The following is a 19620-nucleotide window of genomic DNA, read 5'->3' as shown; positions in this document are numbered from 1 at the left end:
GGCTTCTGGCAATGATTTCTGTGGCTCATTGGACTGCTGAAGCTCCTTTTTGCTCCCCTTGCAATTTCTCAGTTGCTCTCCAAGCTGGAACCTCCAAATTTAGCTTGGGATTTCTCTTGGTGAAGGTGAAACTCAGTGACAAATCTTGGTGCAGTCACACTGGCTGCATTCAAGTGTAATGATAAACTGCAGTTCATGGCTGAACTTTAGACTTGCCCATCTCTGCTTGTGCAGCACGGCTTCAAAAAGGAGACTTGGAAACCCTGTGGGCTTAGCCACTGTATGAATAAAATGCTGAACACAATAGGCCTTTGGCCTTTCCCAGTATGGCTCTTCTCATGTTTATATGCTCTCATGAAGCTTTGTCATCCAGGGGTTTATGATATATTAATTTCAGTTCATTTTAACCAAGATTTATGCAATTCTCATCTCACAATGGAATGAAAGTGCATTTGAATCTGTGTTATACCACCCTCTTCTGTTATAGACTGTACAGACATTTGTTGCAATAACATAGAGCCTAAATCCATTCGATTAGGAAATCTGGGGAAAAGTTTTTCAGATCTGTAATGTAGATATGGATATAAAGGAGCATGCTTGTTCCTTCATTAATTCAACATCACTCTCCTGCATTTCTACAACAAATTTGAAGAACACTAATTTGTAAAAATGATCAACCCTCCAAATAGACCATCTTAAAGGATCTAAGAAACTAAAGAGAAATAGGAGCCTTTAAAAAATAATTCCCTTGTCACACTGACAACTGGTCTATCTCAGAGCTGAATTTCTTCATAATAAATGCAATTCTGCAATGTACCTTTTCTCTCTGTCTCTCTGGTCAATTTGTATTGGTAGGCCCATGAAGGGCAACCTATGATGGGTTAGACTCAAAGGTGTTTTTTTGGTGGGGGAGGGCATCTTCTTCCTGCTTCCTGATAACCCAGCTAGCCATTCTGAAACATGCACTAAAATGAAGGAATGTGTTATTCATGTGTTTGGCCCCCAGTTTATTGGAACACAAAATCCTTGAAATGGAAGAAAGACATAAAGGCGAACTGGATACTCTGAAGGAGGAAAAGGAGAACCTGCAAGGCTTGGTTTCACGTCAAAGCTACATCATTCAAGAGCTGGAGAAGCAACTGAGCAAAGCCACGACTAACAACAGCATGCTGCAGAAGCAGCAGCTGGAGCTAATGGATACCGTTCACAGCTTGGTCAGCATTTGTTCTAAAGAAGGAGGTAAGACTGTGTCTGTTCGAAAATTAGGGAAGGCAGCAAATGTCTTTTCACATTCATAGCAATAGTATTACTTTTGGATAAACTGATTACATTTTGATTCTGCTACAATGGGTGTGCTGACTGGGGTTTACGAGAATTGTAGCTCATCAGTGGTGGAGGACTAAAGTTCCCCCACCCCTATCTATGCGGCTTCACTGTGTGTCGATATGAAACCCAGCATTAGTGGCTGTGGGGGGTCATTTTTAACCCCAGGTCAAAGTGTGCCAGGTAAGGCAAACATTGCACATTTAAGCCATTCCTTGGCTGAATGCTTCCTCAGAAGGTTTGCATAAGAAGAGTTTTCAGGTTTCAGCTTGTACAGCAATGTTTGGCCTATTGATCTTTTATCTGCATTGCACTAGTTGGAGTGTGGAAACTTTACACCAACTTAAAAAGAACAATCCCTCAACGGATTGCCAGTCTTTCTGCTGGAATTTTGGCTTTAGAAGGAAGGAAGGAAGGAAGGAAGGAAGGAAGGAAGGAAGGAAGGAAGGAAGATATGTGCTTTTTTGAGGGCCTTTTGTTTGGGGTGTGAAAAAATCCCACCAGGTTATTCTTACAGAGATATTGCAAATTTTTGTTATCCCAAGCATTGCTGGTGTATTAAACAAAACTTTTAAAGGAAGTAAGTTGAGGTTTGAGTACATTTTTAACTGTGCAGACATTTACCATCTCCAAGAAGGTCAAGATCAGTGATGGCAAAACTTTTAAAGACCAAGAGCCCAAACAGGAACCCAAAACCCACTTATTTATCGCAAAGTGCCAACACTACAATAAAACCAGAAAACTGAGGTTTTAGTTTAGGAAAAAAAATGCATAGCCAGTCAAAGCACACACATGCACACGCGCGCGCACGCACACACACACACACATCCTTGGCAGCACACTGACTGATTATGTGAAAGCTCAGATGAGTCGCGGCTAATGAGTGGCAGCTCATGACATCATCGCCTGGCTGGCGCTACTCCTTTCCAAACATGCGCATGGCCACTATGTGTGCTGTTATCTTCTGCTCTGCTGCTAAGGTGATGCTGAGGTGACTCAGTTCGCATGGCGACAGAGAGGGCTCTGCATGCCCACTATGGCACATGCCAAAGGTTTGCCACCACTAGCCTAACCCTACCCTGGTGCATACCCCATTCCTAATATAGGGCAAAAGTTCCATTGAAAAGAGGGCAATTTTGAAAAAGCCTTACTTGAGTAGCTTATTCTGCACAGCACAACATTTCTTCCCGTTCTAAACACATTCCAACCATCAAAATCATGCCAGGATGCATTTTTGTAATCCAAACACTACTCTGGTGCACACACCTAACTCTAATATGGGGGTAATATACCATTGAAAGGTGGGCAATTTTGAAAAAAAGCCTTCCTTGAGTAATGTTTTCTGCACAGCTCATCATTTCTGCCCATTCTAAATACATTCCAACCTTCAAAATCATGCCAGAAAACCTTATTTTTCAAATCTGAATCCTACCCTGATGCACACCCCTAACCCTAATATAGGTTGAAAGTTTCATTGAAAAGATGGTGATTTCAAAAATGCCTTCCTTGAGTAGCATTTCCTGCACAGCTCAACAATTCTGCCCATTCTAAACACATTCCATCCATCAAAATCATATCTGGACACCTTGTTTTTCTATCCCTAACCCAGTGATGGCTAAACTTTTAGAGACCGAGTGCCCAAACTGCAACCCAAAACCCACTTATTTATTGCAAAGTGCCAACATTGCAATAAAACCTGAAAACTGAGGTTTTAGTTTAGAAAAAAACAACTCACATCCAGTCCAAGCAAATATTTATGTATCCTTGGCAGTGCACTGACCAGTCATGCAGAAGCTCGGACGAGTTGCGGCTAATGAGTCGTGGCTTGTGACATCATCTCCAGACACCACTACTCCTTTCTGAGCATGCGCATGGCCCCTATGTATGCTATTATCCGATGCTTGGCTTCTGGGGTGATGCTGGAACAACTTGGCTCACGTGCCGACAGAGAGTACTCTGTCACCACTGGTCTTGATTATAGTCTTCTGATGTGTAAATTACACTATGGAATCTTTATATATCCGGGTATTTCCTGCTGGGCAGCTATGATTCCTAAGTGGGAAATTTTTCTGTCTCAAGCAGAACAGTTCATCTCCTCTCCCTTAGTCACCATAAGGAGTGATTTTTCCAGCTATTGTGAGAAAGTCTGGTGACTGGTTTAGAGAACCCATAATTTGGAGAAATCTCTAGCTCTTGTGTCTTTGCAGTTATGATGGCCTGGATCAGATCAGATCCTTTTTCTCTGAGTCCTGGAGGAGGACAACTTGAACCAAGATTTTTCTAGTTGAAATTCTCATGGAAATCTATCCCTTCCACACCTGGGAACAAACTAGATGTGATATTTATGACAGAGTCTGTTTTTCTTAATGAGGAGCAATTGAGCAAAAATAACAACTGTGGTACATAGGAATGGGGTTTAAACTTTTGCTCTCACTATACTCTCCTGAATGAAATTTACACCTTCACAAAGAGATACGTACTGTTTTCAGTAGGAAGTGAACTCACTGTGGTATCAATAGGAACATTTTTCCTCCATTGCAGAATGTGGGTTCAGTGAAGGACTGATCCTGGTCAGGATAGTGGTTGGAGTAAAGCTTCCACCACCAACCACTCAAATGGAGTAAATTAAAACTCTATTCCATGCCATGTTCCTGATCTGGTCTGGGCTGACACATGACAAGCAGCACATCTAATTTGGCCTTCATAGCTGCAACATCTTTGTAGATTATGGGCCAAATAACATCCCCATCTATGTTCCACTTCCCTGACCTCAGAGAGCAGATGGTACTGTTCTTGTCCCAGCTGCAAAGGGGGCATTTTGAATTCAGATACGGGAATCTGAAAAAAAAGTGTCAACCCCTCAGACACTGTCTAAGTAACATAGGAGTGGTGCCCCTTTCTCCTATTTCATCTTCTGTGACTTATTTTCATGACTAGCAGACAAGTGGGAACTTTGACAAAATGCTTACACTCTGTTCCCACCTCTCCAGCACTGTGGCCCTGTGCATTGCTCTAAACAGCTTTGTGATGCTATCCAGGTCTCTTGAGAGGAGTGTGTTAGTAGTGAGGAAAGGACTTTTTCCCCCTCCAAGAACCCAAAGAATGCCTTTGCCATGCCATATTGGACCTGATGGCTGGCAGCTCTAAATCTGATTATTCTATAGCTATATACAGACATGGTTAAGAAATCTACTTGGTTGCATCATTCAGTCAAAACCCATGCATCTCTGAAGTTTGCAATTCAGTTCAGGAGGCATTCATCATACCAAATATATATTCATTAGAAACCAAATATCTATTACATTTGTACTGGAGACATGCAAAATTAATTAATTTAGGGAAATACACATGCAAATGCACGATTTGATAAAAAAAATCTAAAAACTGGGAATATTTGAATAAGTGTGAACATATAGAAATGTGTATATTTGAACAGAAATACATATATGAGAAACACACACACGTGTTGATTAAAAAGAAATTAAAAAGTAAAAACTGGGTTTGACAGATTGTATCGCTATCCAGCTCTCAGTTGTGGTGAGGGACACATGCACGATTCGGATGATGATGAGGACCATCCATAAAATTCTTCTTCCTGTTGCCCTGTAATTTCTTAAGTTTTCTGGCGGGGGGTGGGGGTGTTCAACTGGCACATCAACATTCTGCATCTCAAACTGAGCTCACTACAGAACACAAAAGACCCCCAACTGCAAGTCCGGACAAATTCATGAACTACAAGGGGCCTTATAAAATTACACCTCATATATGATTCAATGTATTGCATTTTTTCCCATCCAGAGCATGCTGTTTGCAATGGGATGGCATTCAGACCTGCATCCTCACCTTCCACAGGTGATCTGCAACTGTCTGACAAGAGCCAGATGAGGGCAAATGTTCTACTTTGCAGCACCACAGTGTCATAGGGTAGTAAATACCAGCCTGGTTGCCTTGCAGGTGGGGATGCGTTTGGTCTTCCCACTACTCAGTGTGATCTGAAGGCTTTACTTGCCTGCATCTCAGGCTAGCCAATCTGGTTGATTCCATGATGTTGTGATGTCACTTACTATGTGATCCCTGATTGGCTATGATCATGAAGCAGGCAAGGAAGAATCCCCTCTCCCTGCATGAATTTTTTAGGATTTTTTCTTGCGGCTCCTTGCATTTCCTGAAGCTCAGTAGTAGCAACAATACTGTGAGGGACAGTTCCTTGTTCGGTATGACCCACTTATATGCACCTGCCACACCATCAAGTACTCAGCTGTTGGCGAGCTGTCACAAATATTGAGAGGGGGGTGAATAATTGGATCTGGTGGGTAGAAGAGGACGCACAGTTGACTCTGAGCACGATACTGACAGTCTAAGAAATTTTCTGCACCCACCATGCTTTGCAGTGCTTTGTGGGGGTAGATTCTGAAACAACCCTAACTCTGCTCAATGTACCATCAACCTTATTTTGATAACGGAAAACACTGTGATTGTCAAATACAGCCCAAACATCTAGTTTGTTATTTCTGAACCCATGGTAATAGTGTAATGTACCAGAGGATGCTGAGAAAAGCCTGTGTCAACCGAAATTTATTTTGATTTACTCAGTAATCTTAGATCTGGTACTATAAATAAGAAAGTCAAAATATTTACTGCAATTTGTTCCGATGGAAATAATTAACCAACTCTGTTAGTAATCGAAGGACGCTTATCTTGATACTAACATATTTCAACATTTTCTGACATTTCTAATCATATGTTGATATAACAAAGGATGTAGCGCTTTGTTACTTTTCAAATATCTGTCAAATGCAGTTGTTATATTAACCTAAAATTGACTTTCCCGATTGCACACTAGGATACTCAGGCATGATCACACACACACAAAGACTTGATCCTACTCATAAAAAGACTGTATAGTTCCACTTAAGGTTCAGCTAATAATCTATAATAAACTTTCTTAAGGATGTAATATACTCCCAACAAAAGCTATATTGTTTTATATAAACCATTTACTTCTGCATCTGACACAGATGGATTTCTGTAACATTAATGTCATTTTATGGACTTGCATTCAAATGCTTCAGCTTAATGGTTGGGGCAGTATCCAATTTAATACCAGTATTAATGTAAATTACCTTTCATGGCATAAGTGACTTCTAGCACAATACCATTAAAAAATAGGTTACAAATGAGCCTTATTTACTGAGTTATTCTAGAAATTCATAGAAAAGTGTCATGAAGAAGGCATATATATATATATATATATATATATATATATATCATTGATGCAAGAATGAAAGAGTGCATGCTAAACTAACAACATAACAATAGTTCTACTGCTTTATGCATCCTTTATTTATAATTACATATGTTAACATTTCTTAATGAAATTCTTATTTTTAAGACTCTTTAAAATCTACACAGTGCCAATAGAGTGGGCAAATTATTCTTCCATTATCAGGTAATAATGAGTTTACTATATCGTAACATACCTATACTTGGGGTTTCTATCTTTTTTCTCTGTATTTTGAGTAGATATATTAATAAAGAAAAAAAGGAAGCTTCTTCCAGCCATGAGGTATATTTATTTCTGGTTGATATGCATCTGTTAAGGACACAGGACCTTGGTAAATAAAAGATACTCAAACCTATTCACAATAATAGTTATTGTGTATTTACTTCATAATATGCATATAGTGTTTATATCAACCTGCCTTTAATGTGTAATTTACTGATGCAGGATTATGCAATTACAACATAGTAGGAATTGTTTTCTTTCAAACTCTAGATATTTCAAAGCAGCACCATTAAATTACAACTGCTTAAATCATATTTATTTATCTATTCATTTGTGCATTTTTAATTAATCTTACTTTCTGCAAGCAATAGTCCAACAGGACTCTCTAGATGGATTACAGGTAAATTTCTGGCAATACAGGTAAATTTCACCATACTGGATTTAATTTAGGCATGACATATGATACAGTTAAAAGGGTGAAGATACCCAAAATGGCAGAACATATGAGGGTCAAACTAGATGTTACATGAAAAAATATGTATATCAGACTCTCAGCCATAAATTCTCCGGAAGAACAAGAGCAGCTGGGCATCTGTCAAGTTCAGTTCTGCCCAGTTTCTAATTTTTCTAGCACTGTATTTATGCCAACCTTTTCCTGTATCAGCTGTATGAGATTCTTCTTGACGCACAAAAGTTTGCATGTTTTTTGTGCATTAAAAATTGTATACATCTTTGGCTCAATTTTCCAAAGAGATGCATTCTTCTATGCAGTTTTGCAAATATATTTATTTTCACTAAGCTACTTTCCAGAATATAATGTATGTTTGTGCATGTTTACCTCTAACCTGTGCTTCTTTGCTTCCCCTTTCCCTTCAGAAATGCATTTGGGCACTCTTTATTCCATTATGTGTATTTTTCATTCAATGAACAACACTGCCAAATACTGAAAAGTACCAATGTGTGTGTGTCACTATATTACAGCTCCTATGTAGGTTTGAAAAGCAAGACTTTGTGGCAGACTTCTTACCTACCCCTACTTAGGAATAAGTCTCACTGAGTTTGATGGGGTGCAGCTGTTTTAATGGGCACACCACATGATTCAGCTTTCTTCCATGTTTTGCTGTGCCATTCCCTTGCTCACCTGCCTGGCATATAGAAATTAAACAGATGGATCTTTCCTCAAGACTATGCTATTGATTTCTGCATTGGGTTGCTGCTAAAGGCAGCATAGAAGAGCCAGTAAAAATCAGCTGGCAAACCCAATCACAGAACCAAATGCCTCTATTGGTTAAATATTGACTAAGGTTGTTATTGCAGATGTCAATATCATATTCATTTTATGTTTTGCAGTTTTACTAAAGAATGCAAAAAGAGAAGATGACAAGGCATTCAGAGACTGTGCAGATGCATACCAAGCTGGCTTTAACAAAAGTGGTGTCTACACTATTTATGTTAATAACATATCAGAACCTAAAAAGGTAAAGAAAAGAAATGTGCGTGTGTTGTTTTTGCTTTTTTAAACTTGATCAGATAGATATTCTGATCTGAACAGCTCAAGGGAATAGAACGAGAATCTTGAAACCTGGATACTGTTCCTTTAAACCCTAATGCTATGGGAGGTAATACCTGCCCTATCCCCTTATATCTCCCACCTGCTAAGTGCCACACCTACAGCCCTGGTTCCCCAGCAGATGAGAAAGTATGTTGATAGGACCAGAGTAGAAACAGAGAGAAGGAGTTATCCTCTCTCTGATCTCCTGCAGAACTGGGTATTTAACATTGTATGTGTCTGATTGCAAGGTTGCAAGGTATCATTCATATTAAGTAGGGAAGGATTGTTCTTGTCCAGATTGCCCAAGAGAAAACTGATGGCCAGCAGGCTGTATGCTAGTTGTGTGTGTGGCTGCTCCACACTCACACCCCGTTCTCTTTCTCTCTCTCTTACTCACCCACACATATTCATACCATACCCTTTCAGGTCAGCTGACCAGGCACTTGGGGACACACAGTCAATGAGGGTTCTGAAGCAGAGAGGGAGACACAGGGGAGGCATCTCAGTCCTCTGCTCTCTTCACACAGGCAGAATCAGTGAGCTTATTGATAAAGCTCTCTGCATCCTCCACAATTTTGAAAATACTGTGATATAAAATGGCAAGTGACTTCAGCCTGGACTAACTGAGACAGGATTTACTTTACTCTGTGCCAAGCTTCTCCTCTCCTATCCTCACCACTGTTACTCCCTCTCTTTGGGATCGCTTTGAAGCTCTCCTGGACTGCACAGCCCTAGAACTGCAGCCCCCACTGGTGCCATCACACATATTTATTTATTTTCCAAACATCATGGAAAATTAATCTGCCAAACATAGCAACAATGTGCAGATTAAACATGAGGCAGCACACAGCATACTCATGAATTCTCCTTTCTTGCACCTGAAAGCTTTAGTGGGGATGTGGGCCTCTTCCACGTGCAGACTCTCCTCCTACCATGAACCCGCCCCTTTGAGTGAGTCCTGCTTATGAAGGGGTGTGTGTCTACTTATGCTCTGGTTCACATGGAGAGTGCTGCATTCCTTTGCGAAGAGATGTCCTCACTGCACATTAATGTTCATTCTCAAGCTATATGCATTTCAGCCCAGTTTAATGTACTCAGTGGTAAATCAGCACACATAGTAATCCATACGCAACAGAACACAGAAGTGTTTTCCAGATACAGAAGGTAATCAGTGGCTCTTGGGCTGGATTTAGACTTTACAAAATGTGCATGGTTGCTACCAAAAGCTTCCGTTACATATTTCCTTCTCCTCCTCCTCCTCTGCCATTGCTGACAACCCCTAGTAATACCAATGGGGTGACATTATGTCATCATGTTGGAGGGTCTCCCCATCTGCTTCACTGGCTACTCCATTGAAGAAAGTGGAAGAACCTGAAGAGATCTTGAGATCAGTCACTTTTGTGCCAAAAGTACTTCTTCCAGATCCTATGTCCCATTCCAGTACCCACCAACATGATCACTAGAAGGTTTCAGTGACCCCCAAACTGAGGCCCTCCTTATCCTGTTGGTTGATGCATTAAAGATAATGATAGTGCTTATAAACATCTATATTTTAATCTGCAACAGCAGCAGAAGTACGTGTTTCCAGACGTTATTGTAAACCCCCTTCATCTTTTATCAGTTTAGGGAGTTCCATTTCATTATAATCCATTGAATTGTGATGATTCAGCTAAGACTCAATCAAGATCAAGGAGACAGAGAAGCAGAGTAATTCAAATCCTTCGTACTTCCCCTGTGTATGCGTGTTTTTAGATTTCAACCTCAAAACATGTTAAAAGGTGTTTAATGGCTGAGTGCCCCGACCTTGTCTGGGACATGAGCCAGTCAAGGACATTTGTTGGCTCAAATAGCAGGAATCTAGCATTTATAATTGGCTTCCCACTCCTGTTAATGTGGCAGGTGTTCCCATCCATTTCTTTGGAAAGCTAGACCACACAGCACACAATTCAGTGCTGTAAATCCCTCTGCCATTGTAGGATTCCTCTTTTTTAATTTGCTGCATCACTTCAAAAGTTGTTTAGAAAAGGATTTCTTTTTATTACAGTTCAAGAAATTTCCTGTATAAGTGTACAACTACCTATCTCTCTCCACTTTATTTACGGAAACATGAGTTTACTGTATGAAGCATAAGGATCTGAGCTGTGAAATGGGGAAAAAGATCACTGAGTTTCTGAACTTGATGTGTATGTTAAAGAAGATACATGATTGTTTAAAGGTGCCTGCTATAAACCAAAGACCAAGGAAACCACATGCTGTAGATAAATGTTTGCACGTAAATGTAACTGTGGAAAAAAGCTCTGAACCAAATCATTCTTCTTTATGGAAAAAAGTATTTCTCTGGGGCTTTTTGTCTTCTCGTTCTCAGATAAGGTTCACATTTTGGAGCAGTGAACAATCGCCCTCCTCTGATATACAATCAAGGGTCCTTGGCTATGTAGACGAGAATCAAAGTCATACAATGGGAGAAACCCAGAGACATTGATACAGACAATGCACTTTAGGGTGAAAAGCATGGAATTGATTCAGCTAAGGATAAAATGGCATGATTATGACAAACAGTTCAAAGGAATTGGGTAGTGACCCTCATGTGATTAGGTCATGTACCATGTTACATTACCAGCCAGTTTCATGAGGTCTTCTCCCTTCTATTGTCCTCCATGAGAATACTGCAAAACTTTGCTGAATTCATAAAAACTCTTGGATGTTTGTTAAAATCTTTCTACAAACACAAGTACTACATGCTGTTTTGTTAAAAGTTCACAATGAGAGGACATTTGGAACAATTTCAGCCATTCTGGAATGTGCATGCATTCATGAAGGTTTATAGGGAAGCTGTTTCAATTAAGGACAAGTAAATTTACATACTGGGCAGATACAGAAACACCTTTGAACTGGGCTTTTTCCTCTTTCTGGGTAGGAATGATAGTATTTTTATCAACCATTTTTAAAAGAATCGTTGACATAGTAAGCTTAGTACAATCATTGGAAACTCAATTTTGTCTAAGGACTAGTATCTGACATAAACTTTATACACTTGTAAGCACAACATGGTTTAGATCCTCATGCATATATGCACTGAAGCACTATTTTCATGCAACTGCATTCACATGGCAGTTGCCCTCCTCATTCCTTCGCACAATCCTACAAGGATGTGGCATACATGTGAATGCTGCAACCATCTGGGTTGATTTCCAATGAAGTGATCCCTTCTTCCCCAGCTGGAGAGACCCTCATTGTCAGACACATCTCTGTGGTGGTGAAGAATATGCACATGCACATGCCACAGCTGAATCAGTAGCACTAGAGGAAGACAGCTGAAACCCAGCTGCATCTGTTTGCAAAGGGATCTTCTTCACATGTGAAATACACCCTAGATTGTTGCCCCTGTTAATTCCTAAAATGGTTTGGCGGGCTGCCTCTTTGATTATTATTACTTATTATTATTATTATAACATTTCTATGCCGCCCATTTCAGGTATGCATTTGCCTCTTCTCTAGCAAGGTGCCTGTCAAATGGCAACTTCAGTCCTGTGACTGAATAGCCAAACATCAGGTGTAACGTGAATAATGTATGACATAATGCATAGAAGGCTGCTTGTTTTAACCATACAGCGGTACCGAAAGATTCTAATGTACTGTAAATATGCAAAAAATAAGTTCATTGGCCTATGGAATTCAATGACAGCTATACATGCAAATGTTAGGAATTATTAGGAAGGTGTCAAAACATAAAAGTGCTGGTATGAAGTGACGTACAACAGAATGGGGTTTGTTAAAGTCCTACACAATAAAATTATTGAATGTATTGACAGATCTCTCTCTACTCTTCTCCCAGTGCAACTCTAGCATTGAAAAACTGCACCATAAGGGAGATGAAAGAACCCATTTATCATTTTAGCTGGCATTTTTCTACTTCCATTATCTCTATAATACCCCTCTCTGAAGGGAAAAATATGATTATTATTGATAGGGTGGAGGAGCATCGCATGGCTTAATATAAGGCATTACATGATGAACAGCAGCAGAAACATTGCACTTGATCTGAATGTTGATCTCCTTTGGGTTCATAAATGTATGGGCTACAGGATTATATTGTAATGGGGTAGACACAATTCCATGGCAACCTTCATTGCTGTATGAAGCATATACGTAAAAAGATGCATCCTCCTTGTTTGGTACTGTGTATGTCTTTCTAGGTTCTGGTAACAATGTACAGGAATTCTATCCTGCCACCTGATTTGCACTATTTGTGAACTTCCCTGGGCAATCAGGTAGTCCACTGTTGCTGGTAGGAAGTGGAACTGGATCTCTCAAGGGTATGAGTCAACATGTGATTCTCCAGTGTTTATATCCTTGTCCCTAGGTCTTTTGCAATATGGAGACCACAGGAGGCGGTTGGACGGTTATACAGCACCGAGAAGATGGGAGCCTAGATTTCCACAAAAGCTGGAAAGAGTACAAAATGGTAAGATGGGCTATCAGTTACAGAAATGTACGCCTAGAATCACTGGCAGAACTGCTTTGCTTTTTAAAAAAAATATTATTATTTTGAAGGAAATCCTTGAAGCATATCATGCCTATGCTGTGCCAACAGCTTGTGTTGGGAAAGCGCCATTAAACAATAAAACCAGAAGAAACTGCCATGCAAGTTTATTGTAGCCATTGTAAGACTTCTTTCTTGATTTGCTTTAATATGAATCATGCTTTGGATAAATGCTTCATTTAAAACCCCTTTCTTTATCCAGGATCTCAATTCTTTGTCACGGGAGGGTGTCTTGCACATAATAATAACAAAAACCCTTAACATGGAATGAGATCCAAACTCCTCATAATCAAGTGGAAAGCTTTCCTGCTCAAGACTGGCAGGCTCTCGTGTTTTAAGAGTTATGTATCCTGAAAGCCCTTTTCCTCTGAGAGAAAGCTTTTGGTGGACATAGAGAAAGTCTGCCATGTTGCAATGAAACTGAAGTCCCTGTGCATGAGAGACGCAGCCATTCCTGCTGGTCTTAGCCATTGGTTTGAACTGTGGTCTTAGCCATTGGTTTGCACACTGACTGTGCTCGCTGGGGCTGATGAGACTTGCAGTTGGAATATTTGGAGACTGGGGGCAGCTGCCCTACCTTACACTTTAAAAGCACGTTATTTACCTATTTATCTAAATTGAGGGGAGAAGCAACAGCTAATAACAAGCTTTTGAGGGTGCACAGGGCAAAAGGAGACTGTATCTGAGAAGGATTTCGGTTTCAAAATTCTAAAATGTATTTCCTTCTTTCATTATTTATTTATTTGTCTTCTGTACCACCCAATAGATGAAGTACTTTTGGCAGTATTTTCTTCAATCCCATATGTAAAATTAGTTGGGCTAATAAGAGAAGGCATTGTTTGATAGTCAAATGATGATCTTCACCATCTTCCCCCAAGGTTAACCATGCTGACTTATCTAGACAGGATGTTGCCCCTAACGTAATCACCTGGGATCCATGGAGGCTCAATGTTGGGAGACGCTCAGTTAGAGGTGCTCTCTGTCAACTGAAGATGCCATGTAGGTGCTTTGTTGCAAGTGGTGCTCGTTGCCAAATGGTGGTGGATGGGGTTCTTGTATACATCCCAGTTCAAGGCAAAGCAAGAGTTCAGATTCAAGATAGCACCCTGGACAGCTCCAAATGGTACTCTAGCCGGACTTTGTTTAACATAATTGTTTAAAATAATTGTTTAAAATAATTGTTTAACAGTAGCAACTAGACATAAATCGAGCTGCTCACTGAGTAGTTTTCAAATTCCATTCCAAAGCTCATTCTAATGTGAATCTGTATCAGATTGCAAGCTTTGTTTGTTTGTTTATATGAACATCCAAGCTTATTTTCATCCTCATTCTTCCAAAAGCACCTATAAAATGAAATGTATACATTTTCCAAATGTATACATCTTTGATATGTACTCATTCTTGGCCCATTGACTAAAGCAAATTTGAACATTTTTCAATATGCACATTTTTATGTGAATTTTTCAAATAGACATGTGCTAATGAACACAGTTCTTTGGATCCACAGAATAGCTCACAGTCTTGGAAATATGCATCCTTTGACCACAGATTGTGTCTAAGTCCTTGTTTAGTATTGAAAGAGGTAAACTAGGTAAATCCTGATCAAAACCAGAATTTCTCATATATCCCGAGAGAAGCTCTGGTTATTAAAGAGGATTTTTACTGCTTTAACAGCCATTGTCTGTGTGCCCATTAACTACTCTGTGGCTCTGCTGTGGGATCCTGTTCAGAGAGTTTGCCATCTGGGGAAGGAATTGTGCTGGACAGTGTGGTGGTACAACAGTGGGCTTCTTGTGTGCTGGAGCTTCTAAGAATGTGGACTTATCTGCAGTCATTGCTGAGCCCAAGGCCTCATTCCCCAAAACAGGGGGAGATCTTACCCAGGGGCCATTTTGGCATATTCTATACATGCTCTTATTCTTCCCTGTTTATTTCATTATATTATTATTTGAAACTCTCAGTCCAAGGCCAATTCTATTACAGAGAATTTCTCAACCATTCCAGTGGTTTTTCACCCTGATGATACCCTGAAGTAGATTAGATTGTGCATCCATTCCCCAAGCAAAGATATGTAGCTCTAGGTGTTCTACTGGAGGTCTTGCATCTCTTCTTGTTCATTTAAATTGACAGCAGTACCATATTCTGTATACATCCATAACAAATTCCAGTGTTTGTTTTAAAGCACAACTGTTATGGCTCATCATAAGGGAATTTTGAACAGCTAACCTCATCCCACCCACCCAATGCTTTGGGCCTCTTAGACAAACTACTGGTAGAGTCCTATTTGTCACTGGTTTTTGAGGGCCCTTGGGCAAGACACCAGGGCCTTCTCTCAGCAAGTTCGTTGCAACCATTGCCACCAGCTGCTCTTGCTCATCCTCACCTTTCTTATCATTGCTACCACTTGCTTACTTGAAATGTAGAAAGCCAGAGAACATGTAAGCAGTGGCATCGGGTACTTCTCATTCTCTGCACCAGTATTTCATGGACCAGAATAAGAGTCAGGTGTACCAGGAGAGACGGAGCAGCAACCTGGAGTGGGGACAGTGGGCCCCTGCTGGGGTGTAGAATATCAGGAGGTGCCCAACCTTGTCTACCTTTGACTCCAGCTCTGACTCTGTTGCTTTTCATTATGGATAATGGAATCTAACAGTCCACTATGAGGTATTCTATTAAGGATTTTGTTCCAATGAGATTTAGAAATATATTTAATTTGATATTCAAGGACTCTTGGGTATATCAGAAAGCTAAAGCTAGAATTCATAATCTCAATCAATTTAATAAATCAAGGAAAATTGTTTTTGATTAAATCATTTCCTCTTTCAAATGAGTTGTGCTTGTTTTTTTTAACAAAAAGCTTTGTGTATATCATTTTCAGAGTTAGTCATGCTTACTTCACTGTTTCCATTCTACTCTTTTTACTAAGTAGTTCAGTGGAAAACCACTTTTGTATGTATTTGTCAAACAAAAAGCATTTGGCTTAGCTTAAGGAGTATGTTTTTGACTGAAACAAAATTTCATGTAATTTAACCACTTATGCTTTTGAATTGTTTTGGTTTCACAGTACTTTGATAGCTTAAATACAGCTACTTCAGATAAGTTCACTACTGGTAGTTTGTTTGTTGTTGTGGCTGGTGGTGTTAGCAGGTAGACCAGGTGCTGTAAAAGGGTACATTATAAACCAAGCAAATAGAAACATGTTTGCCAAATATGGAGGTGATAGTTGTGATATACTTCAGCTTTGCCTACTAAGGTCATGGCCTGAGATTATCCGCACATTCCAAGATGAATAGATTATTTTTTAATAAACGTAATCATTCAGAAAGTATTTTATGAAATCCTTCTAGCTGCCTTATAGAACTGAGATAAAAATTTCAAATTTATCTTAGATATTACAAAAACCCCACCTAAAAAGAAATTAGGTTCAATTTATTATTACTTTGTTTAAGACATTTTTACCCAGGTCTTCAAGCAAAAAAGTATCTCAGGTTGACTTACCCAATAAATATAATTGACAGTTATTGTGCTCAAGCTTACAACCTAATAGCTGATTCTGTAAGACTGAGAGGTTAAAAAAACATGATGGTAGGTGCTGATTCAGTAACTCAGATGGGAGCAATATCCATTCTAGATTCAATTACACTTGGGTTTTCATCGCATTCTTTCTCTTGAGTTGGTATATTCTTTGATGGCCTTTTCCTTGGTTATTCCTTCTTTTCTTCTATTTTCTCCCATGAAACAAGGCCATGTGTGCTCATAACTCACAAGATGAAGAATAATATATTTTTGAGCCTATGTGGAATGCCAGAACTTCTGTTTTGTCAAGAAATCAGGAAGTAATTCAGGATTGTAGTGGTCCTAGATTCTCACTCCATTGCAATGGCATCTGCCTGGTAGGCAGTCATCTGTTGAAATCAAAATCCCATTTATATTAACTTCTATGACTAACAGCAGGTCAGGGAACCACGTGTTCTACAATGGGAGAAAGTGGGGTGGTATAAATGGAAGGTAGAAGCAGTTGTATGGGATGAAACTGGGGAGAAGGGAAACATAAATATTAGTTGTGTACTTCACAACTGAAGTTATACCCCTGGGCCTCTAAAGAGGGCCTCCATAAAATCATTAAATTCATGGTCTAAAATTATCTTCTTGTCTTTATACTTCAGTTCCTGTCTTAGTACCAGACTCTATTCCTGTCAGGAATGCTTGGGGAACAATTATGTCTCTGTAATATCAGGTAAGATAGGAGTAGGGAATAGGAATAATATTCACTTGCTGGACTAGACTGATAATACCAATCAAACACAAATATAAACACTCAGATGAAAGTAGGAAGTTGGGTGGCCTTTGTAGGCAGAAGCATACATGGCCAAGAATTCAGCATTTGAAATTTGAGACTAGGGCTGTGGCTGTATCAGAATTTTGGTTTACTCACAGATCACTTTAAAATTCACTGTTTGCAATCCTGAGCAGGACTGCAAATGGAAGCACACATTCTCCAAAAATGTTTGCAAACCCCCAAACTTGTATTCATGTCTGCAAAATGTACAATTGAAAAACACAAAACTTTATCAAAGTTTTCATCTTTTGAAAAATGCACAAATGAACCATAAAACAGGTCATAAATGAGAATTAGGGTGAGCTGAACTGAGCTTCAAAGTAAAGTCCAAAACATTTCAGTGAGTTTGAATATTATTTCTTATTTATTTACCACCTGTTAGTCAAAAAAAGGCTTTTTCCCACCCATGGCTGAGACACTTGCTGTCAGAAATAAAATGAAAATTTTACAAATTCACCGTATACATGCATCGCAAGCCACCACATACATTTCTGCACAATTAATTTGTTGTATATTCTCTGTTACTGAATAAAATGTTAGGTAGATTTTCTTTGCCCGAGCCATGTTATGCGTGTGATACAGAATCCTAGATAATATTGCATTCCCTCTTTGAATGTTACTGGATAGCATCTGTTGCTAGGATTGCACTGACATGTGGTTATATATCATTTGAATCCACTGCCTTCAACATTTCAGCTGCATGCCATTGATGTGTTTCGAATAACACCCACGGTAGAGAGGACAAGCAGAGTTCAGCAGTGCCCAAAAGAGAGCTGTTCAATCATGCACAACTTTCGGCTATTCCCTCGTGGCTGTTTTGTGCAAATTCTGTTAGGTGAACTATGAAATACATGGACCTGCTTGCTAATGTGGCTATTTACACAATTTTTATTGCTGTGCATAACCACAATTCAGATAGAAGACATGCATCTCCATCTTCATCCTCTTTACAGAAGAGCCAGCTTCAGTGCAGCCAAACTAGTGATGAATGATAATTACATTTTGCTCATGTTTAACAGCTACGCTTCTCTGTGATTTTCAGGAATGCATGGCAGACCATATATTAAAAATATGTCTGACCACCCTGAAACATACCACCTCCCTTTTCTCCCTCCCTCCCTCCCTCCCTCTTTCTTTTTCTTTCTTCGCAATGGCTTTGAAGAAGGTTGCACCTACAAATGTAGCAGAATGGAGTGGTCAAAAGGATAGTATATTTGAAACTACCTCTACACCTTAAGCATAACTGTGCCCTAAGGGATTAGTTATGCCACTTATACATGTGCATTTCAGGAGAGGAGGAATTGGTTTTTCAATATGTAAACAGGAGGTCAATGGCAAAGTAGCGCCTCCAGTTGCCTACCGGGGTGTCTGGTTCCCTAATGTTGAAGCTTGGCTGGATTGCAAACGGGTGTGAGGCCTGGTCTTGGCCTTCCATGTCACACTCCCTACAGAGCAATCTGGCTGTGCTAGAAAAGGCACTGAGGACCAAAGCTAACTACAGAAATACCTTTTTTCCATTGCTGGCTTAAAGGATGTATTTTGCCACTCTGTTCTAATCTTTTGACACTCCTTTCTGCTTATGTTAGAAGCTGCAATACAGCTGGATTGGGTGGCAAAATTGCAAGAACCCTTCATACTCATTTATTCATGATTTATATTTCTATACTGCTCAAAAGCTCTCTGTGTTTTCTTTCTCAATATGGTTATGCTTGAGAGCATAGCTACAGAGTCAGTGAGGTTAGGGAGTAAGAGAATTCCATTCATGAGTCACTTGGACATTCACCATTTGCAACCCTGAACTTGAATGCAGAAAGGAGCAAATGATCTCTAGAAATGTTTGAAAACTGAAATTGCATTTAGATTTGGAAAACATGCACTTGAAAAACATGCAACTTTATCAAATACATGACTTCTGAAAAATACATAACTTTTGTCCTTTTTTTTTTTTGTAAACGACCAATTTCTCCTCTTCCAGTGAACCAAAAAGAATAGCAGCCACCTCTTTTTTTCCCTGCAGTAAAAGTCTTTCTTGACCAGGAAGGGTGTGTTTAAGGTCTTGATGATAATCCTCATACCTTCAAGGAGGGACAGTAAGGGAGAGAGGAGTCTGCATGTGTCTGTCTTCCTGTGTGAGAGGATGTCTCTGTGTATGAGTGAGACAGTGAGTAGGCTGGAGTGGCTGTGTGTGTGATTGTGTATATTTGTGGAAGGGTGAGAGAGAGACACCTGTGGAAAATTCACCACTGGCTCTGACCATGACCATTACCAGCATGTATCCATTGTTCGTTTGGACACATGGAACTTTCAAGGGCAAGAAGGTTATCCCACCACTGCCTTTGGTGCAGTGATACAACTTC

General features: G+C 39.7%; 1 protein-coding gene across 2 annotated transcripts in view; it reads left to right on the top strand.

Moving 5' to 3' along the window:
• ANGPT1 (angiopoietin 1) overlaps window positions 1-19620 on the top strand; it is a 147245-nt gene that overhangs the window by 95545 nt on the left and 32080 nt on the right. For both annotated transcript variants that reach the window (XM_044422175.1, XM_044422176.1), the window contains exons 4-6: window positions 1007-1239; window positions 8180-8307; window positions 12745-12846. In XM_044422175.1, the coding sequence (XP_044278110.1) occupies window positions 1007-1239; window positions 8180-8307; window positions 12745-12846 (463 nt within the window). The remainder of the gene's footprint in view (window positions 1-1006; window positions 1240-8179; window positions 8308-12744; window positions 12847-19620) is intronic.

The sequence above is a fragment of the Varanus komodoensis genome, unplaced genomic scaffold (genome assembly GCF_004798865.1).
Source record: "Varanus komodoensis strain SLA01 unplaced genomic scaffold, ASM479886v1 scaffold12, whole genome shotgun sequence".
Lineage (NCBI taxonomy): Eukaryota > Metazoa > Chordata > Lepidosauria > Squamata > Varanidae > Varanus > Varanus komodoensis.
This window is presented reverse-complemented; position numbering and strand designations above follow the sequence as displayed.